General features: G+C 41.7%; 1 protein-coding gene across 5 annotated transcripts in view; it reads left to right on the forward strand.

The window, feature by feature from the left end:
* Nucleotides 1-23553, forward strand: part of bicd1a (bicaudal D homolog 1a) — a 33788-nt gene that overhangs the window by 5378 nt on the left and 4857 nt on the right. For 3 of the 5 annotated variants that reach the window (XM_067502527.1, XM_067502530.1, XM_067502532.1), the window contains exons 2-8: nt 15183-15395; nt 17496-17648; nt 18148-18636; nt 21093-21485; nt 21595-22356; nt 22460-22611; nt 22742-22952. In XM_067502527.1, the coding sequence (XP_067358628.1) occupies nt 15183-15395; nt 17496-17648; nt 18148-18636; nt 21093-21485; nt 21595-22356; nt 22460-22611; nt 22742-22952 (2373 nt within the window). The remainder of the gene's footprint in view (nt 1-15182; nt 15396-17495; nt 17649-18147; nt 18637-21092; nt 21486-21594; nt 22357-22459; nt 22612-22741; nt 22953-23553) is intronic. The other 2 variants (XM_067502529.1, XM_067502531.1) reach the window with 1 other exon arrangement.

A 23553-nucleotide genomic window follows, 5' to 3' on the forward strand; every position in this document is an offset into this window, starting at 1 on the left:
AATGTGATTGTCTGCTTCACACTAATCATTTACAGCCAAATGAAGTGACTAAAAGTGACTCAAACCTAATTTACAGCTCATTTATTGTTTGTACAGTGATTGAGGTTACTAGAATGTAACACATTATCATATGACATTGCCAGGGAGGAAAGTCTACTGTTCGTGTCATTATAGTAAATTAAGTGCTGCAGGGTTGGTAGTTTTGACCTGTGTGACCCCTGAAACAGGCTGCAGCAGGCTATATCCCAAAGCTACATGGAATTAATAACAACAATAATTCATCCTCCAACTTTAGACCAGTGCACCCCCCCATGCTGTTTAAATAATGGGTGAAAATAGTGAAGCAGAAAACATGATGAAAATTAGTGTTTACTGCAAATGCATGGATAGTAATGGAAATGAAATCCCAAAGAGTCATTGTTGTATCTTAATACATAATAACATATCATGTGTTGTCCTACATGCAGATAAATTCACAGTGGAGTTTTAATTGTGCGACTTAAATTGCAGCTTTGCAGTTTAAAAATCGTGCAATTAAAGAGCGATGCCATAGTAAAAACAGCAAATGTGTATGTGTTTGGGGGGGGGGGGGGTCCAGGTTTGCTTCCATATACTGAAAAAAGACATTGTTGACTGCTTTTTAATAAATGTTCTATAAACTACATACTGTGTCATCTCTAACTATGTTCTTCATCTTCACTTAGCATCAGTTGTCTCCTTTCTTTCTCTGTGAACTGTGAGCAACTAAAGTTTGGTCTCAGCTAACATTACATTTTAATGTGTTTTGTGTTTAGTTTGAAAATAATATTATATTCCACCTTTTGAACAGCTCTGTGCGAAGAAGCTGGTATTGTTCCCATTGTCAATGCACAGGAATGGATTTTCCAGGTTGTAGGAGCGCTGTATGTTTGGGGCCATTTCTTTGGCTGTTGAGTTAAAATATTGCCCGAAACTTTTTGCCCGAATGAAGAGTGTCAGTTCATTTGAACCCAACCAAATCTCCTGCCACACTAAAGAGAACCATCACATTGTAACAGTGTTTGGCTAAGATTGAAGTGGCCAGTGATCAACATGGATTTTTGTTTTTGTTAAATATAAGGTTACAGTTAGTACAGTGGAGGAGTGGTTAGCACTGCCGCCTTACAGCTAGAAGGTTGTGGCTTCGTGTCCCTGATTGAGTCATGAGTCCCCATGATTCTCCCGTGCTTGCGTGGGTTTCCTCGTGGTTCTCCAGCTTCCTCCCCCTGTCCAAAGACATGCATGTTAGGGGGGTTAATTGGTGACTCTAAACTTAACCATAGGTGTGAATGTGAGTGTGAACGTTTGTCTGTCTGTGTCTTATGTTTGGATAGTCTAGCAAGACGTCAAAAACATTTCCATCAGACAAGTAAAAAATGTTTTTTCAAGTCCATCGGAAAGTTCATGTTAGGAACTGTCTTTAATGGAGCAAAGTGTGGATGTGCTGCCACAGCCTCTGCAGATCCTAATCAATGTCTGGTGAGAGGACGACGAACCCCACTGGACTTTACAACACAAAAATTAGGTTTCTTCTAGACTGGGTTAGGTGATTCTGAAAAAGAGAACCAGAAGGTTGTAAAGTTAAAAACAGGCCTTAAGTGGCAAAAACAACGACATAGGAAGGGCGGTGCACACAGCTGCCACAGGTTCCCCCAGCAGAAGAAAGTGAAGAAACAAGAACTGGAGGACTTTGAAGACTTCACATTTCTGACAGATGTGAACATTGAAAAAGTAGGAGATAAATACAAAGATAGGAGCATCTAAAGCAGGTTCCTAAACTGGCTGGATGGAAAGGTGTAGATCCAAGAATAAAAAACTGAAAATCATTTCTGACTAAATTCCATTGCTTTGCCAATAGATAAAAGCAACTTTAATATATTAGACATTTTTCAGTTTTTCAAAGCTAAAGATGTCTTCTTCTAATGAACGAAATCTCTTCAGCCCTGTGGACACAGAGATGAAAACACTGGAATCATCTCTCCCTGTGCATATTTTGTCATTATACATACAACATTCTTAGGTTGAAAGATGAAATGGTATTTGATATTAAAAAATTTAGATTTTTAGATTGTGTTTGTTTTAGTTGGAGTTTTTTTTATTTATTTATTTAAAGTTCCCCTGTATTTTCACTATGCTCATCCTCCATGCAGCTCATGAAGAGCAGAGATGATGGAGAAATGGAGTCAATTATTGTGTATAGTAAATGCAACTATGGTATTTTCTCACATGGGTGCATTTTAATCAGTGTCACTGTGGGAAATCATATGTATATTTACATATCTGCACTGTTAATCTACATTTACTCACCCTTTTGGACATTACAGTCCCTTCAGCAATGTGCGATGTTGCGATCATAACAATTAATTCAGCTAACCCCCTGTGGATTCTGCACAACCTTATAATAGAAATACAATATTTACAGGATTATAAAAACACTGCAACATGCAACACAGTTTTTTTAGAAAAGCTCTTGCAAAATCAGGCATTTTAGGCCACAACAATAATAAAACACCCATGAAATTCTGGAGGGACTAAATTATAAACTGCAGGCATGAATCTCTCCTGTGTCTCTATGTGTAGTAGAGTGGGGGGGGTTTGAGTGCGGATGTTGTGATTGAGACCAGAGAGGGAGGGGTGCCAGGGTAGATGGGTGGTGGCGTTGTGTGACTCCAACCCATTAGCTTGGTCTCTTTGTTGTTTCGGGTTTTTATGGCTGTGTTGACTTAATGAAGATGAGGACAGGCGGACAGAAAGTGGTGACCGGTTGCTCTGTATACAGTACAATGATACTGTATAGCTTGAGTTTTTGTTTTAATCCACTTTTGAAATCTCATGATCCTCACATGAGAGCAAACATGGCTGAATGGAGCCATTTTTCTCTGCAGAGATTAAATCTGCACAGCCCTGCACAGACTATGTGTTTCAGAAAGTGTTTTTTTGCTGCAGTGAAATCCAGTAGTTGGGAAAAGGGAAGAGGGAACAGGACTCCCCTGACTGCAGGCTGCTGTATTGATTAGTCGTTCACTTTAGCTGTGTATGCTGCACACTCTGAAAGCGTAGCAAAAAAGCAGCCTGTCACCAGAGGAAAACCTTTGTATTTGCAACAACATTTGTCATCTGTATTTATAATTGTTCACATTAAATAATTACAAACATGATTTATCAGTAAGTACTTTAGAAAACCACAGAATTAATTTATTCTTTTCTGGCTGTGTCTACGCAAAGCTGTTTAACTCCAGCAACAGTCTTCTTTCATGCTAAAAATCTCTGCAGAGGGGAGAGTAGATGAGCAGAGGCTGATACAGTACATGCAGCTATGATGTAAAACAAGAAAAAGCATGGTCATCTGAAACTCCTGCCTATCCTCTCTGTCCTCATAGTTAAAGTGCACATACACTGGCATGAGCATGTGAACATGGGCTTGTAATGTGTGTGTGACAGAGAATCAGGGTCAGAGTATTTGTCTTTGTCACTTTTACTGTGTTAGGTAATGTATACACTCAGACAGGTAATAAATCATCCCCTAATTACCAGTTTAGGTAACACTATCCTCCACCACTGGGGACTTGATCTCAAGGTAATTAACTAAAACTTAAAAAGAAAGGCCTAGAAAAATGCAGAAAAACAACTAAATTGACCTGAAAATTAAATTGAACGAGGTTTTACCATAAATTCATGTTATGAATCACAATCGGCATTTACCATCGAATGAGACATGAAAAAAAAAATCCTCACATTTGTGTAACTGTCTGCTGTTCTTATTCACAGGCTCTAAAGGTTTGCAATGCAGGCAGTGCACTTTGGCCGCCATTGTGAAATATCTTAACACTATTTGCATCAGGTTTTATATGGACCTTTGTGGTCTCCAGTAGATGAATCCTACTGATTTTGGTGAATGCCTGACCTTTCTTCTTTTTAACTTCTTATATAATATGTTCTATGGTGGCCTGGTAGATCGATGGTTAGAGCAGTGGGATGGTATGGACAATTCAGCGGGATCAAATCCCAGCTTACCCACCAGGTGTGTACTTAAGTGAGACCCTGTAGCTGCCCACTCAATGCAGAGAAAGAATTTGCAGTAGGTATAATTGCTTAATGACAACATTAAAGGTTGTTGTTGTTGTTGTTCTTCTTCTTCTTCTAAAAACAATTCATATATTATTGGAAACAAACAGTTTGAAGCATTTGTGCCCTTGTCAGGGACCGCTAGCATCAACATCAGCTCAAATGTTATTTATCAAGAACCTCCTGCAAACAAGTGCCATTTCTGTCAGCCTTTACCATATGGTATTGCAAATTAGCAAGTATTGGCCTAATGTAGAGATGTATGTAAGAAAATCTTCTATAAAGAAAAGGTCTAAAGTCTTTCTTGTCACAAGAAAGACTAAGGATTCTACACAGAGCAAAGGAAACTAGAAAGACAGACATAAGTGGACACAAAGACAAAAAAAGAGGAGAGTCTATACCAAGGAGTAGTGTGCCTGAAAAAGTCCTTGTGATTCAGTTTCAACATCAGTGTGTCCAGCAGCTCACAAGGACTCCTATTGGTCTGCAGGCGTGGCATGGAGGCTCTCCAGTGGCTCTACAAAAGCACTGAGTCACCCAGAGGCCCCGTGTGTCAATAGCAAGAGTCACTGTGTGCAGGCGAGCTTTTCTTTGTAGCCTGTGTTAGTCTGGCTTGGCTGAGTCCTCCCTATCAGGAGAAAAGCAATGCAGAGACAGGAGACAGCGTTATCTGTTTATAGTGTCTCCGTTTCATGTGGCTCTGGCTGCGTTTCTGGGTGTGTCTGCTGCCACTCACACAGAATACCAATGGACCTGTTAGCTTTAAAACACATATCTTTTTAATTATCAGTTCCAGTTCTAGTGCTTTCAGCACTCTGGTCTCACTTTCCCTCTAAATTATTTTTTCTTTCATATTAGGTTTTTGTCCTATATTTGTGAATGTAGAGGACTGTAGGAAGGAGAGAGGGAGGTGGTGTGTAGGAGAGAGGAGAAAGAGTGGGTCAATCTCCAGTCTCCCTACATTAGCGATCTAATTCTTCCTCACTGCAGGCAAGTTCCCAAACACTCAAATGACTGCGGAGTCTCAGTTGTCAGTTAGGGATCACAATGAAAATGGTCTGTTGTCATTATGGAGGATTATGATGGAGGGAGAAACGACGTAAAGGCTTCCAGACAATAATGATTTAAAATATAAGTGAATGTCCTTTGAGAGATTAGGAGCTGAAAGGAAATAGGAAAGGAAGAACAGAGGACTTCAGCAAAATAGGTCATTTGTAGAGTTGCCTTGTTTATACCGTTACTCGGATTTTCATGAACTCTGTGAATCACTGTGTTTATCAGGCTGCATCCTGAGAGACAGTCATTTGTCTGGGACGCAAGTTTACCTTATTGCAGCACTGCACTCACACTCACACAGTTACACACCTGCATGCGCAAACATACACACGTCCAGACACAAATATTCACTTTGGGCTGCTGTGGCTCTTTGTAGTGGTATTTGGCTTCAGTACACGTACACTGAATTAACGTGTAAGCCAGTAACACTGAGGACACATGCACTAAAATGGTACAACTGTGGTGCTGCGATAGTGAAGTACTGTAGCGGAGTATTTCTTAGAACTTTATGAATCCGAAGATTGTAGGGGGTTTGAAATGTGTTATCTAACTATTAAGACGTTTAGCACAACCATCCAAAAAGTTTATTTATCTGTTATAAATGTCCTTCTTTCCTTCCTTTTTTGAAGTACTTTGAGTTACTCGTCCTCCTTCTCACTCACTGCTTTTTTATTGTCCTTTGCAGCCCGATGGCTCTTGTACTCAAAAGTGAATGGCAGGAGGCAGGAATGAATGCCAGTGAAGTGCATGTTTCTACACTGAGCGTGCCTGTAGCCATGTGTGTTTTTGAATTTGTGTTGGTGTGTAGGAACAGCCTTGAAGGGTAGCACATGTGTTTTTGTGGTCCACTTGCTCATGATCTCCTTGAGGTCACAAGCCGAGAGAAAGCTGCACATGACACAATCACAGCTGGTACAGTGTATGCAGTTTGTTAGTGCTCCAATGGATTTTCCTTCTCTGTGCTCACTTCATCAGCCCTCACTATTGAATGACTAAGCATAATGTCTAATTCTCTTTATGTTCATAGATGATAAAATTATAAAAAAACTAAAGAAGTTTTAAAGATGAGGGGAATTTAAGATTTTATTCAAAGGAAAATTGTGACGATGAATCGTTTGGGATCCAATGAACAAATCTTCCACCCAGCTCCCTCTGTGTTTTCCAATTCAATGTCCATTTATCCAGGCACAGACTGAGCTCATTCTGGGAAAAAACCAAGCATCTTTTTTTAATCATAAGCAGACTTGAGCCAAACTTTAAAGAGCCACTTTTAACTAAACACAAACTGTCTCCCTGCAAACCTAGTTAGCTTCACTCAGCATGTACTGTACTGTGCACATGTGTTGCTGAGAAAGTGACAGATGTTACACTTCAGTGGGCGTCTTACATTAAGGTGTTTTTCAAAGGCATAATTGTTAGCAGCAACAATAGGCTTCAGTGCACTAAAGAGCAGTAAGAAGGAACAGAAAGTAAGGTAATTCGCATTGGTTCTGCTTATTATCTATAAAACTTTCATATCATTCTGGCTCATTCTGGCTCGTTTATGGAGTCAGTAATTGATGAACAGAAGAGCTTTCTACCAACTTAACCTGAAGGATTTAAATAGTGTGATAGAGCAAGTTAAATCTGTAGATAACTACGACTTGACACACATGACACACACAAAGCAAAACCTTTACTGTCTAAAATCATAAACTTCATTTCTGTACATTTTCTAGTTATGGTGAATGTGATGTGATTTTACACGTGCATTTGTAAACATTTATTAACCTTCGGTTTTGTTTTTTGTTTTATTTTAGTAGAAGTATGGCTGACCTCCGTTCTTGCTGGTCTGTGATTACCCAGCTTCCCTATGCTTGTGGGAATGTGCTCGTGTGTTTCTATAGATGACAGATCTCTTGACTTGGCACTTTTCCCTGTCGCTGAGAAGCACATGGTGACACTTGTGCCCTTGTTAAAGGGCGAAACGTGTCCGGGCAGGGTTTCTCATAAATATTCTTTGAGGGTTTATCATCGCTTTGGCCTTTACACCAGAGTAACAGAGGATATTAAACATATGGAAAGGAAACGATAGTACATTTCGTTTAACCTCTCTTATAGATTGGGTGTTAAAGTAGGCTTAATCTGTGTGCACTTGATAACTTCCCTTTAAAGGGGCACTCCACCTATCTAACTCACGAAGATTACACCATTAACCTGGACAACTTCAAAAATGCTGTTTTCATGTCACAGCAATGTTCATCCGCATCAGACATTTCAGGTCATTCTGCTTTTATGGGTAAATCTCCTACTGAGCAACCAACCCATTCACAAAAAAATGAAAAAATTGTATATTATTCGGCATTTTGCTTTCCGTGTTGTTTATAGCGAGATAACTATAAGAATGTGAGCAAACATTTTGAGTATGGCTTTGCAGGGAACAATAAAACGAAGACGCAAATCAGTCTTCTTTGTCTGTCCAGATTTAATAGTGAAATGCTGCACTGCTGCCACCACCTGTTTGTGTACTGATATAACCATGCTACTACCATAGCTATGTTTTAATTATAAACATTACAGCACCAAACTGGCAGTTTCAGATTCACACAGATTGACCCATATAAGAGTTTAAAATTAGGAACATCTGAGCATCTCCTGCTTTTATATATTTTTTTTTTCTGTCTCTTGTGAGTCTCCCAACTTTATGGGAGACTTATAATATCAGATTGCTGGAGTAGTAAATACAGAGAGTATATTTGTCTTTAGTCTGACCAACCAAGAGAATAAAGCTGAAAGATTATCAGCATCATGAAAAACTGAATATTTCAGTCACCACAGAGCAATGCAGTAGTACTTTCTGGGTTTCAAAAAAAGTGAATAGTTAATAAATTAACCAAGCTAGTAGAGAGAGACCCTGAAGTCTGTTTGAAGTGTGCTTTTTTATCTACTAAACAGTTTATTTCCCCAGACTGCAGTGAAATATTATGTTTGTCAAAATGAGTAAGTGTTTTATTCCCCAGAGGCTGTGTTTGCCTTGATGTGACTGGAGGTTGACACAACTCACGCTAACCTCTGACTCATGCGTCAAATTTTTGTTTCACATTGGATGATGTTCTTTTGTGACTGTGTGTGAAACTTTGAGCCTCCAATACTCATTGGTCTGTTGTGACATGCTTTAAATGGCCTAAAACAAAAAACCCAAATGTGGCGACACATGCGTTCATATAGACTTTGTAGAATGAAACAGTCACACTGTCTGATCTAAGTCTCACATACAGACACTCACACATTGCTCCGTTCATGATTCTGACAGCTGCATGACTTCTCAGCTTCATGTCTCTCTCCATGGTACTGAAATCCCTGATGTAGTTGTCTAGGCTTACCATCTGGACAGGATTCAGCTCTGTGTGTGTGTGTGCGTGTCAATCAAAAAATGTTGCTTCTTATGATTTGATTAATATCCTGATTCCACGGAACTTAACAAAACACTGCAGCACCAGAGATTATTTCTCTCCAAGCTGTCTTTTGGTTGATGTTAAATCACCTCATGGTCAAGATCCAATGGTGTCCTGTTCAAATTTCATCTTGTACAGTATGGAAAGATATTTATGGTAGTACAACTAATTGTTAGCCTTTTCACATGTGCCATTTGTTTTAAACATCATTAACTTATTTTATTTCATCTTATTTTCCACACTCAAGTAATTTTTTTCCTTAATACTGTAATGATTAACAATTAATTAAGGATATTCTGAGGGTCGCACTCTTAATTAAATTAGAAGATAATCCAGATTGTCTAATTAAAATCTACATTAATTAGATCTTGAAAACATAATGACACATTAATAAATGATGAAACACTTTATGTCTGTATTTCTGCTGTTACAATTCAACTTAGCATATGCATTTACCTCAGAGCTTTGCTTTCGGACCTTAAACTTTTAATCATGTCTAGGTGTTTATCATGCTTTATATTACTACACCTAAATATACTTTTATTTACAGGACAGGCTGATGGATAGATCCCCTTAATTGTGAAAGTTTGGCAGATACTAACAGCTGTTGGAGCAATAGTTCACCCTTTTTCTACCTCCAGGGTGTAAAAATAGACTTGTGCTGTATCTACACACACATACACACAACCGCAGGCCCTCCCCTGACTCCTCATTAGGGACTGCAACAGACAGGGAAGGATTTCAGGGTAACACACATACTCCTCCCTTTACACTGGTGCAGTGGATGTTTTTCTCTCTCTCTGCTCCTTTTTCCATGGCCCCAGGGATGAATATCTATAGAACGGGGTTCTATTGTCTGGACCTTATCCACTGAGGCACAGAAGGCCTCGCTGCCTCAAGGCTGAATGCATTATTCTTTTTTCTTTCTTAGTAACAAAACCAAACAGGCTGCAAATCAGTGACTACACGTTCATATCATCCTTAGGAAATGATGCTAAACTTTAATTTCCTACACTATTCTTCATATGTTTTCTGGCTCTATTATGTTTGCCAATCAGGATGTGCTGCAGATTCATCGCTATTATGCTACAGCAGGCCGAACTGTCAGCACTGTATATGTAATTAACATGAAAAATACAGATCTGTTACAGTGTTATTTTTAGACCACCAGAAGCCTTACAGTGCAACAGCAACAGGAGGCTTAGAGCATACTGTGCTCCTTTCTGTGTAAGGATTAGGCCTCAGCCATCAGTGTGGCTCATTGTGGTTTCCATTCAGAGCAGCATCTGCAGATGGAGTGATGAGACTTTGAGGAGCATGGTTCAGCCCATGAAGTCGGGTTATTATGAAATCATCTCCCTCTCTTTATACATCTAAGACGCACTGACTATTCATGACTGAGTAGCTGCTGAATCACTGCTTGTAACTGGGGCAGTGTCTGTCTCTTTTAATGTGTGACTCTAGGGTACATTTTTGTCACTTGATGTGTTTATTACTCATATTGTTAGTCTGCTCTGCCTTCTGAACCATCTAAGACCATAAGTTGCCATTTATACACTTTAATTCTTGCATCCTTGAGTTTCAGGGTAGTTTTTTGTGTGTGTGTGTGGCTTTTCTCAACAAACATCAACTAACAAAACTAATAATAATTATGCGCTAAAAAGTTTGGTATTTTTTACCAATGTTACCAATTGTTTTGTAGAAAAAGACATTTATTTTCCTTAATCTAACTTACTTACTGAAAAAGCCATCAAGCAGTGCCTCTGTTTTGAATAGCTCCCCAGTCAATGGACATACAGTGTAGTGAATGTAAAAGGAACATCTGTCCAGTTCATTCTTAGCTTTAGCCTTTGACTTCCTGAGTCGAACAGTGGGGCCCTGTGGAGCTACATTGTGTTCTTGCAGGGCTCAGCTGTTGCTGTGAGGCTGACAACCTCTCATCTGGAGCAAGAATGTGATCTCTTTCATTCACACTTAGCTTAGAATTAATCAGCTGTTGTGTTTCAGAGACCCTCCCTTTTAATCATTCACTACAGTCACACTGTGCCTGCACACAGAGCGAGGGAGGGCATGAGTGAACAGGAGAATGTGAATGAGAGTGAGAAATAAAAGACATGTCGAAAGAGACTGACAGAGAAAATTAAAAATAGTTATAATACAGTATTTTGTTTTGCTATGTTTTGTTTTTTAAGGACTGGTTTCTATTATTTCAAAGCATGTCCTCAAGGGCAGTTTTTTCTGTTGAAAAGCAAAATTCCGTTATTTCATAAAGCATCTCTTGGAAATAAATAAATATGCTCCTTGGAGAATCACGCACTGTAGGCATTCGGCTACCAGGTCACTCCCTGGAACAAGATTATTGATTATTGTTGAAGCAGCTCATATGTGACAGAAGCAAGTAGTCAATGAAGCTAATGATGTGGCCTCAAATCTCCCTGCTGGTAAATCCATTCACTCAGACACAACGACCTCAGCACTCATAACTTTAACAACTGTAGTGACTAAACAGCTGCAATGCAACCGCAAGGGGGCACAAGCCAGTGTCTTCTTGTGCCAGTCCCAAGTCTGGATAAATGCAGAGGGTTGTGGCAGGAAGGGCATCCGACGTAAAACACATGCCAAATCAAACATGCGAATCGTGACAAAGGCTTCCATACCGGATCGGTCGGGGCCCGGGTTAACAACGACCGCCACCGGTGCTGTTGACCTACAGGGTACCGGTGGAAATTGGACTACTGTTGGTCGAAGACGAAGAAGAAGAGGAAGAGGAAGGTGTGTTCGTAGGCAGAGAGAGAAGACGAAAGCTAAGAATGTAGGACTGACAGTAGGGACTTTGAATGTTGGTACTATGACAGGGAAGGCTAGGGAGTTGATCGACATGATGCAGAGAAGGAAGGTGGACATACTGTGTGTCCAGGAGACCAGGTGGAAAGGAAGCAAGGCTAGAAGCTTAGGAGCAGGGTTCAAGTTGTTTTACCATGGGTCAGATAGGAAGAGAAATGGAGTAGGAGTTATATTGAAAGAGGATTTTGTGAGGAATGTTCTAGAGGTGAAAAGAGTATCAGACAGGTTGATGAGCCTGAAGCTGGAAGTTGAAGGGGTGATGTTCAATGTTGTGAGTGGTTATGCCCCACAGGTAGGATGTGAGTTAGAAGAGAAGGAGAAATTCTGGAGTGAGTTAGATGAAGTGATGCAGAGCATCCCCAGAGGTGAGAGAGTTGTCATTGGTGCAGATTTCAATGGGCATGTAGGTGAAGGGAACAGAGGTGATTAGACTGTTATGGGCAGGTTTGGTGTTCAGGACAGGAACGCAGAAGGTCAGATGGTGGTTGACTTTGCAAAGAGAATGGAAATGGCTGTAGTAAACACTTTCTTTCAGAAGAGGCAGGAACATAGGGTGACGTACAAGAGCGGAGGGAGAAGCACTCAGGTAGACTACATCTTATGTAGACGTTGTAATCTGAAAGAGATCAGTGACTGTAAAGCATTGGTAGGGGAGAGTGTAGCCAGACAACACAGGATGGTGGTGTGCAAAATGTTGCTGGTGGTGAGGAAGATAAGGAGGACTAAGGCAGAGCAGAGGACGAAGTGGTGGAAGTTGAAAAAGGAAGAATGTCGTTTAGTTTTCAGGGAGGAGCTGAGACAGACTCTGGGTGGTTTGGAGGTGCTTCCAGATGACTGGACTACTACAGCTAATTTGATCAGGGAGACAGGTAGGAGGGTACTTGGTGTGTCATCTGGAAAGAGGAAAGCGGACAAGGAGACTTGGTGGTGGAACGAGGCAGTTCAGGAGTGTATACAGAGAAAGAGGTTAGCTAAGAAGAAGTGGGACACTGAGAGGACTGAAGAGAGTAGACAGGAGTACAGGGAGATACAGCGTAAGGTGAAGATAGAGGTGGCAAAGGCCAAACAAAGAGCATATGAGGACTTGTATGCTAGGTTGGACACTAAAGAGGGAGAGGTGGATTTGTACAGGTTGGCCAGACAAAGAGATAGAGATGGAAAGGATGTGCAGCAGGTTAGGGTGATTAAAGATAAGGATGGAAATGTATTGACAGGTGCCAGTAGTGTGATGGGAAGATGGAAGGAGTACTTTGAAGAGTTGATGAACGAGGAAAATGAAAGGGAACGAAGAGTAGAAGAGGTGACTGTTGTGAAGCAGGAAGTAGCAAAGATTAGTAAGAGTGAAGTGAGGAGGACATTGAAGAGGATGAAGAGTGGAAAGGCAGTTGGTCCTGATGACATACCTGTGGAGGTATGGAAGTGTCTAGGAGAGGTGGCAGTAGAGTTTTTGACTAGTTTGTTTAACAAGATCTTGGAGAGTGAGAGGATGCCAGAGGACTGGAGGAAAAGTGTACTGGTACCAATTTTTAAGAACAAGGGAGATGCGCAGAGCTGTGGCAACTACAGAGGAATAAAGCTGATGAGTCACACAATGAAGTTGTGGGAAAGAGTAGTGGAAGCTCGGCTAAGGGCAGAGGTGAACATTTGTGAGCAGCAATATGGTTTCATGCCTAGAAAGAGTACAACAGATGCAGTATTTGCTTTGAGGACGCTGATGGAGAAGTACAGAGAGGGTCATAGGGAGTTGCATTGTGTCTTCGTAGATTTAGAAAAAGCGTATGACAGGGTGCCGAGAGAGGAGCTGTGGTATTGTATGAGGACGTCTGGAGTGGCAGAGAAGTATGTTAGAGTGGTGCAGGACATGTATGAGAGCTGTAAGACAGTGGTGAGGTGTGCTGTAGGTGTGACAGAGGAGTTCAAGGTGGAGGTGGGTCTGCATCAAGGATCGGCTTTGAGCCCCTTCTTGTTTGCTCTGGTGATGGACAGACTGACAGATGAGGTTAGACAAGAATCTCCCGGGACTATGATGTTTGCAGATGACATTGTTATTTGTAGTGAGAGCAGGGAGCAGGTGGAGGAAAATCTAGAGAAGTGGAGGTCTGCTCTGGAAAACAGAGGAATGAAGCTTAGCCGCAGCAAGACAGAATACATGTGTGTGAATGAGAGGGACCCAGGTGGAACGGTGAGGTTACAGGGAGCAGAGGTGAAGAAGGTGCAGGACTTTAAGTATTTAGGGTCAACGGTTCAGAGCAACGGTGAGTGTGGAAAAGAGGTGAAGAGGCGAGTGCAGGCAGGTTGGAACGGGTGGAGAAAAGTGTCAGGTGTGTTGTGTGATAAAAGAGTATCAGCGAGAATGAAAGGAAAGGTGTTCAAGACGGTGGTGAGACCAGCAATGTTGTTCGGCTTAGAGACTGTTGCACTGAAGAAAAGACAGGAGGCAGAGCTGGAGGTTGCAGAGCTTAAGATGTTGAGGTTCTCTTTGGGAGTGACGAGGATGGACAGGATCAGGAATGAGTACATCAGAGGGACAGCTCATGTTAGATGTTTTGGAGATAAAGTCAGAGAGGCCAGATTGAGGTGGTTTGGACATGTTCAGAGGAGAAACTGTGAATATATCGGTAGAAGGATGCTGAGGTTGGAGCTGCCAGGCAGGAGGTCTAGAGGAAGACCAAAGAGGAGATTTATGGATGTAGTGAGGGAGGACATGAAGTTAGTTGGTGTGAGTGAAGAGGATGCAGAGGACAGAGTTAGATGGAGGCACATGATTCGCTGTGGCGACCCCTGAAAGGGAGCAGCCGAAAGGAAAAGAAGAAGAAGTGACTAAACAGCTGCACACTGGAGATCATGTCTCCTCCAAATAAGGAATGCTTGTTCCTTTATAAAAGATTCATTCTGAACAGAAAAAATGTTGTTGTTCTGGTGAGGTGGGATGGTATGTAAATGATTAATGCATCTAGTTCAAAATGCAACACCCCCTTATAATTTAAACTGCATGGTCGATTTGGTTGAGTAACTCCAGAAACTTCATCCTTAAGACTATAATAACTACACATGGTGTATTGTTTACAGTTTCATGTGGTGATCGTACACTATAACATTTTCTTCAGGCTTAGTATTGATCTATTGTTTTCTGGAGCATGCATCCTACCCATTTCTTTGTGCTGATCAGCTGAGAAAGTAAAGTCTGGTAAATAGCATTCATTGAGCCACTAAAGGCAGCAGCTGCGTATGTGTCGAGGCATTTGCAGTTATGTTGTTAAGTAACTGTATATACTGCATGTCTGTATTTCGCTTTTACTAGCAAAAATGTTGTTGGTCTGCTAATCTTCTGTGCATTTATTGGGACGCCAGCTTGGTGCAGTTGACCAAGGCCTGTTTTGCTGTTGATGCCTGTTTTGATTTCCACAATCAGGCCTCAGCTTCTTTATCATGGCAAGTCAGCTCTCAGTGCTGTCAAAACCTGTGTCAGGAAAACGGGAACAGTGTGTCTATTGATTAAGTGAAACACCATCCCACATAGATAGAAGGCTGTCGTTGCCTTTGGCGGCCAAATGTGCAGCAGTGGTATGCTTAATGTGAAAGATGTGCTAGATTTTTATGCCGGTGGGTGCAAATGGATGTTATGTGACAAGATCTGGTTCAGTGTCACTTTAATTTGGATGTGGCCAAGATGGTTGCTGGATGTTTTGTTCTTTTATATTATTACTATTTCTTTCTTTTTGCTGCCCCCATCTCCTGACTCTTCTTACATTTCTTCCTCTGCAGGCATTTGGCCAGGCCTACACCAACCAGCGTAAGGTGGCAGAGGATGGGGAGACCATTGAGGAGACACTGCTGCAGGAGTCAGCCTCTAAGGAGGCCTACTACATGGGCCGTCTGTTAGAGATGCAGACGGAGGTGACACTAAGCCGTTCTGTGGCGTCCAATGCCCAGGCAGAGAATGAGAGGCTCAATGCAATTGTGCAGGAGCTACGAGAGGTCAGCTGGTCACCACTTCCTTTCACATAGAAAAAACAGGAAATATATAGATAGATGAATTAGATTCAGTTTCAGTGGTATTTTAGAGAAATATATTGCCTGATTTAATTCAGTGGTATGTCATCTGTAAAGTTTTTGGTATATATATTTGAGCGAAAAACTAAACTAAATAAAAAAATAGATGATATAGCAGACTATTTAACTCAACCGATATCTATGTTTTGCTTGCATACGTGTGCGAACATGTGTTTATTCTTCCACACATCTGCAGACACTGTGTCGGTCAGTGCAGAGTTCGAGCCGGGGTCAGACACCACGGCCACGACCCCATTGTGGGGGGCAAATCCGGTGCTAAGCTGGGGAATAAGTGAAATGCCCTGAGCTCGGCACATGTGCAGGGTGCTCTCTGCAAACAACCGGCAACACTCACAGGACGCACACACACTCATTCATTAAAATCATCAGTGAGTGTGTCTGATTGCATTGCTAAATTCTATAGTCTAAATCCATAATATGGGAAATGTGATTGTGAATAACATACATTACTGTATAAACTGTGTTTTCATTTTATACTTATTCCACATTACCACAGAAACATTGACAAATGGGAATGAAGGAACATAGGAGGACTTCTGCCTTGTTTTTTAGTGATTCCACCAAGGCTGTCACAGTCAATAATGGGAACCCTAGGTCAGGAGCTGGTTTGTCCAGCTCTGCCCAGTGGTGAGCTTGGTGTCAGTGTTGTGTGCCACACTGCCCCTGACCCCTCCTGCTATACACCCTGATCAGCTACATTTCTATACAGCCTCACTGGCTGATAATTAGCCCCTAATCCTGTGCACTTCATACCCAGCGCAGATTTAATTCCCTGCATTGTTGTGAATATATAACTGGACACCATGTAGCAAGGAACAGTCACGTACATCTACAGTATATTGAGGCATCTAAACTGTGTTGTTTTAGGAAGATTTCTGTTCTTTCTTCTCCTGGATCAGTATAGGAGAATTGTGCAGCTTAGCTGCAGAAGCTATGGTCTTTACAGTTTAGTCCCCATTATTTTCAAGAGTATAAGCACTGCTGTCAGCTACTATATAAATCAAAAGTTTCAGAGGATCATAATGGTCTTTAGTTTCAGTCCAGTGACCGGCTCTAAAATTTTCATCTACCCATAAACACACACAACTACAAAGAGGAATACAAAGATTCTGGATGTTCAAAGCTAAAATAAGACCCCCATGTGTACCAGCCAATCCTAATACTGTCTGCTCAGCACTGCCATATGTACAGGAAGCTTATGGGGGGGCTGCAGGCAGCTCTGCAGTGAATTTGGAAGTAACACACATGCACAGATTTCCTGGTACTTAGTACTTATATTTTGTATACAGAAAAGTAAACCCTATAGTATTTGCATCTTGTGTCTGCATTTACAGTAAATCTGTGCTTAGATACAGGGACATCATTCCCAGCTTTTCATGTTTTACACCAATTGAAAATGCTTGACAGTATAAAAACAATTGTTCAGTCGTTAAAAAAACAATGCATTTTGATACAGATATAAAAATGAACCTTGCTAACCTGGTAGTAACCTGGGGATAGTTTGAAAATGAAATAATTCATCCTAACCTCTCTGTTTCTTGGTGTAAAACTTCACATAAGGGAGTTAGCACAGATTAATTTGCTGAGGTCTCAACATATTCCCAGTATTGCTGCCCACTGTACTTAGATTTATTACTTTTGTGGATAGGGCTTTTCTCCAACATATCTCCCCTCAGCAATTTATGTGGTCCGGCATATGCTCATGTTTCTATTTGTGCACAGCAGGCAATCTAAAAAAAATGACCTTTCTGGAGATTGGAAGCTGCATTGCATTTAAGATAATAAAGTGGCTTCTTGGACTCTTTCATCTGCTTTTAAATACATAAAGTACATACAGAATGGCAGTGTATAGACATGGGGTGCTTTTGAGTATATGTCCAACTATGGTCATAAAGAGGCACCAATTTCTGCTGTTTTTCTCCCTCCATTATTTCTTTTCATCTGCACATGGTTGCCATCTTTCTCCAACTCCCTATTTGACTGTCCCTCCTTTCTTTGTTTCAGAGCAATGAAATGCTGGAGCTACAGCGGAGCAGGATGAAGGAGGAGATTAAGGAGTACAAGTTCAGGGAGACCAGGCTGCTTCAGGATTATACAGAGCTGGAGGAGGAGAACATCACTCTGCAGAAACTAGTATCTACACTCAAGCAGAGCCAGGTCTGTATACGAAGATCTCCATTTTAGTCCTATTGGCAACTTCTCTGTTGTACAACACATCAGCAGATTGTATCCCATGCAGATTAGTCATTGCTTTTAATGACACATGGCCCCTTCTGAGTTGAGATGAATGACTCACACTACCTTTCCCACCAACAAATGTGGTCATCTTTATATCTGGCTATCATTTCCAGGAAGCACTGTATAAAAGTGTTCTCGTCTATTTCTTCGTCATTGTTCAGTACTTGTAAGGTGTCAAATGATTTAATAGCATTATTCTTAACCATAATATTATCAAAGTATATCGGGATAATTGTATTGTGGTGTAATTGCAGTTAACATTGCCTCATTTTATTGTATTTTTATGTGTTTTTTTCCTGTTTCGAGGGGAAAAAATTTTATATTAATGTCTAAAAGTTTTTGATTTTGACTATTATGAATTTCTTTAAAAACAGCAAGTAAATTGAATCTTCTGTCCTTCTTTCTTCTGTTACACCAGGTGGAGTATGAGGGACTAAAACATGAAATTAAGGTGCTGGAAGAGGAGACTGTTCTCCTCAACAGTCAGCTTGAAGATGCATTACGCCTAAAGGAAATATCTGAGAGCCAGTTAGAGGAGGCCCTGGATTCCCTCAAGAGTGAGCGTGAGCAGAAGAACAACCTGAGAAAGGAGTTGGCCCATCACATCAGTCTGAGTGACAGCGTCTATGGAGCTGGGGCCCATCTGGCTCTCACTGTCACTGGCGTCGAGGGCCTCAAGTTCCCTGAGGAAACAAACAGCGTCAACGGAAGCGCCATCCCTGCTGCTAATGGCAACAATGAGGAAAACAACTGTCGCAACGGTCACATTCATACGGGCACAGGCTTAGCTAAGATTAATGGGGAGTACCGCCCAGGTCGGAAAGGAGAAGGCCTGCATCCAGTGCCGGACCTGTTCAGTGAGCTCAGCCTGTCAGAGATGCAAAAGCTCAAACAGCAGCTGCTACAGGTGGGTTACAGGAACAAAGTTGGGTCAGTATATGCCACAGCAAAAAGCCATAATATTAATAATAATAATAATAATAATAATAATAATAATAATAATAATAATAATAATAACAACAACAACAACAACACAATTAATGATGTTAAAGTGTCGACTTGGACAGAGGAGGGATAACGCTTGTGTCATTGAAAGTTCATTTTCAGTGACATTAGTGATGCAACTTAAATGATAAATGTTAAATGGTCTTCACTTATATAGCACTTTTCTACCTATTGGTAATCAAAGCATCAGACACACTCACACCGAGCAACACTCACCAGGAGCAACTAAGTTGAGGTTCAGTGTCTTGCTCAAGGACAGTTCGACGTGACCGGAGGAGCCGTGGATCGGACCAAGAACTGTGCGATTGGTGGACGTCTGCTCTACCTCCTGCGCCAAAAAATCTGACATTTCAGTTGCTATAAAGCTGCTATTGATAATTATTCTGAGTCCGTTTACTGCAGAGTTATGACAGCAGCATCATGGAGCACATTAGAAAAGAGATAAATTGATCCATTGTCCCACCGTATATTTCAATGTTTAGTGTAGAAACTGAAGGGATCCTACTACTAGCACATTCTCTGTGGCTGTGTTTGCTCGTTTTCTGTGTTCACTCATGTATAAATTGCATTTTTAACTACAGACTATAGAAATAATAGGTAGATCAGATTCTCAGCTGAAAATCAAATTAAATCATTACTTTACTTTTTGCCTGAGCCGAACTCAATTACAAAAGAGAAAACTAAATTAGTGGCTGCTGCTCTAGCTCTTCTGTAAATACAATTATTCCCTAATCAATTTTGTCTTTCGAGTTGATTATTCTGGGAAAGATGTAACTGCCAGCAGCATCAGGCTTCTCATTACTTGTTGAATTTAGTGTGAGGTTGAACTTGGAAGGAAGTAATGTTAACCTAAAATGAGATAAATAAAACACAAAACTACAAGAAAAAAGGGGGAAATGTATTAATAATAGTAATTGAGAAGAAGCAACGTTAATAGGAAGGGAAATTGACTACTTAAGCTCGGTTTCCGGGGGAGACAGAAAGCAAACGCATGCAGTATAGGTGATCCGGGAGCATCAGTGTGCAGATGCAGACAGTGAGAAAAGAGTTGTAGGCTGAATTTAATCTAAAAGTGTTGAATAGTCTCTGTTTTACTCTTTAAACTTAACTGGAATAAGAAGGGGATGCTTCATTCGTGTGGTTAAGAACAGGGGTGTGACTGGTATGTAAGCTGATTTTATGTAAAAAAAAAAAAAGTAATTGTGTTGACGACTGGTAAGTTTATTTGGTTTATTATGTTTATTTTTATTACAACATGTTTGGGGTTTGTGTTATCATCATTCATATGACACATAGTGTAAAATGGAAAGTGTTTTACTGCATATTCAGCATGCTATGCTAATTACCCATGTGCATGTGGAGTGATTTGTGTACACGAGGCTGTATTTCTTTTAAACTTATGTTACACCTCTAACATTAGTGTGGAATTTAAGGGCCCATAATGCTGGTGGCTATAAAATAATGTTACATTGTATTTTCCTTTTCACTTTTTCTTTGTAAGGTTATCAACCAATTTCGACTGTTTCGATCCTGTTTTGAGCCCATTTGTTACTGAAGAAAGCTTTAACAAACAAGGCAAAAGCAATAGAAACTGAGAAAGCTCGTAAAATCGATTTTGTCTTTCTCAACATAGCCACTGTTAAAGAAGGCTCATGGCTTTCCTTTATTATTTACTTTAGGCATGAATTATCATTCCAGTACTCAATAGTTGTTTGATTGCCTTAGGTGGTTGCCAAGAGTTGTAGCAATAGGTTTCACTATGTCAGCACTTGGGGCGCACAGAGGACTCACTCCACCCATAGCATTATTGATCAAAAAGCAACTTCACACCACTCGAGACCAAAAAGGCTGCACCACATGTCATTATAAATGTTTCACATTTATTTCATAAATGTGCACAGCAGATAGTGGTACATTATAAGTGCAAGTTTTACTTGTGTTTGTTCACTAGCTGCCATTGTTGTGAGAGAAATTTAAAAAAAGCAACACTATTTGCCTTTTACTGCTCAGTTTTTACCCTCCTGACCTAGTATGTGCGCTGTCTTTACACCAGAGTTTCTTTAGTAGGCAATCACATTTCGTTTCCTACCATGACATCCTGTCTCTGGCTTAACAAAGAAGAATAAGTGACAAGGACTTGCTAATTAGATTCCTGACCAGTGTGTATTCCACCTGTATCTATATACTGTAACTCATTCCTTTGTCCTTTTGTGTGAACTAAAAGGCCCAACAACCTGTGAAGCCTTGTCAATCTTATTGGCCCACACTGATTGGTTTCTCCTTTTGCACATCAACACATCAATGCAGTTTACTTAAGACTCTGTCGTGAATGTGTCTGTGTGTCCTCTGCTCCTGCAGGTGGAGTGTGAAAAGGCAGCACTGCTCATGAACCTGCAGGAGTCACAGACCCAGCTGCAGCACACACAGGGTGTCCTGACTGAGCAGAATGAGCGGGTGCATCGCCTCACCGAGCGTGTCAATGCCATGAAACGTCTCAATGGAGACAAAGAGCTGGATGACCCACAAGAGAGCGAGAAGCCTGATGGTGGCTCTGTATCACCACCAGCCAATAGCCAACATGATCCTGATGTCCACGGGTTTGAGATCCTGGAATGTAAGTACAAGGTGGCGGTGACGGAGGTGATCGACCTGAAGGCAGAGCTCAAGGCCCTGAAGGAGAAGTATAACCAGGCTGTGGAGGGGCAGGGAGACAGCCACAATGATGACAAGCTCCAGGCGCTGAATGAACAGGTTTGACGTTGTTGCACGCAGTAGGTTTATGTTTTCCAGGCAGCAATATCATATTTAATTTAGTTTGGCACCCTAAAACACTCCATATGTCCAACTGATTTCTTCTAAGCAGGTAACTCATTTGGACCGCAGTTATCGTGAGACCCGGGAGAGGGTGGTGAGCCTCGAGGGAGAGCTCCGAGCAGCCACCAGCACGGCCACGGAGAGTCAGAGCATGCTGAATGCAGCACAGGATGAGCTGGTAACCTTCAGTGAAGAACTGGCACAGCTCTACCACCATGTCTGTCTGTGCAACAATGAGACACCAAACCGCGTCATGCTAGACTACTACCGGCAGAGCCGCATCACACGCAGTGGCAGCCTGAAAGGCTCAGACGACCCCAGGGCTTTGCTCTCACCACGCTTAGCACGACGTCTTGCTGCAGTATCTGCAGCTTGTTCCTCTGAGTGCCCACGCAGTCCCATGGACTCCCCATCCAAAGATGGTCATCACAGTGACGCAACAGCAAATACAGTCGACTCTCCATCCTGTCATAGCAGCCCCACCCGCAACCCCACAGGCTCCCCTGTCATCAGCATCTCTCCTTGCTCATCTCCAGTGCCCTCAGAGGGAGGTGGGGACCTGCGGAAAGAGCCCATGAATATCTACAACCTGAACGCCATCATCAAAGACCAGATCAAACACCTCCAGAAGGCCGTTGACCGCTCCCTGCAGCTGTCCAGGCAGAGGGCAGCAGCCAGGGAGCTGGCTCCTATGCTTGACAAGGACAAAGAGTTGTGCATGGAGGAGATACTGAAGCTCAAATCTCTGCTCAGTACCAAGAGAGAGCAGATAGCCACTCTTAGGCTGGTGCTCAAGGCCAACAAACAGGCAAGGGAGAATTTTCTTTATTCTTTTTAAATGATCAAACAGACAACATTCAATTTTGGCACATGGAAAATCAAGGGTTAAATTCTAATTACCTCCTTTGCAGACAGCAGAAGGTGCACTGGCTAACTTGAAGAGCAAGTACGAGAATGAAAAGGCAATGGTAACAGAGACTATGATGAAGCTGAGGAATGAGCTAAAGGCTCTGAAAGAAGATGCTGCCACCTTCTCCTCTCTCAGGGCTATGTTTGCCACAAGGTGAGTGGAGTTCTATTGAAATGTGAAACTATGAAGATGTGAAAGATCACGTTAACATTTCCTTTCCTGTTTAAAGTTGGTGCATAATGAATAAGTGACTAGCATCTTTTTCTTTATTTATTTATTGTAGATGTGATGAATACGTTACCCAGCTGGATGAGATGCAGAGGCAGCTGGCAGCAGCAGAGGATGAGAAAAAGACGTTGAACTCCCTCCTCCGTATGGCCATCCAGCAGAAACTGGCCTTGACCCAACGCCTGGAGGATCTGGAGTTTGACCATGAGCAGACCCACCGTGGCCGTGGTGCTAAAGTGCCCAAGATAAAAAGCAGCCCGCCCAAAGTAAGTCACAGGGGCGCCTTCACTGCTCCTCCCAGTCCTATCAGGCATCGCAGCCACTCCATCATCACCACCCATACCCTGAACACCTCCCTGACCCTCAGTAGTCCTCCTTCTATAGAGCTAAGTGCTTGTCCATCTATGTCTGCGTGGATCTCAGACACACTTTCTGAAACAATTCAGACCTCAGCCTCCACTCTGCCTGAGTTTGATTATTCCACTTTGTCTCTTGGCAGCAAGTCAATCGTGATAGACCCTGAGTGGCTACCCTTAGAGTTCAAACAATGCATTAATTCAAGACAAGACGTAGGTCAACTGTCCCCATCCTACAAGCCCAGCACTGATAGCTCTGACTCAGTATTTCCTCCCTTACGGCGAAGACGAGTTCGTCACCTGTCATCATCATCTGTGCACTAGTATCAACTGTGTACGCAGTTCCCAGAAGTCTCAGGATTAGGTTGGATACAGAGAGGAGGAAAAACTGGTTTCACATGTCTATGGTTTGAACAAGCAGCAACACTCAGGAAGAAGGCCTAAGAAGGCTCCAAGTTCAAAACCACTCCGCATTTCCTGTGTGCTTTTATTAAAGTTAATTAAAGTTTGC

This window comes from Channa argus, chromosome 4 (assembly GCF_033026475.1).
Source record: "Channa argus isolate prfri chromosome 4, Channa argus male v1.0, whole genome shotgun sequence".
NCBI lineage: Eukaryota > Metazoa > Chordata > Actinopteri > Anabantiformes > Channidae > Channa > Channa argus.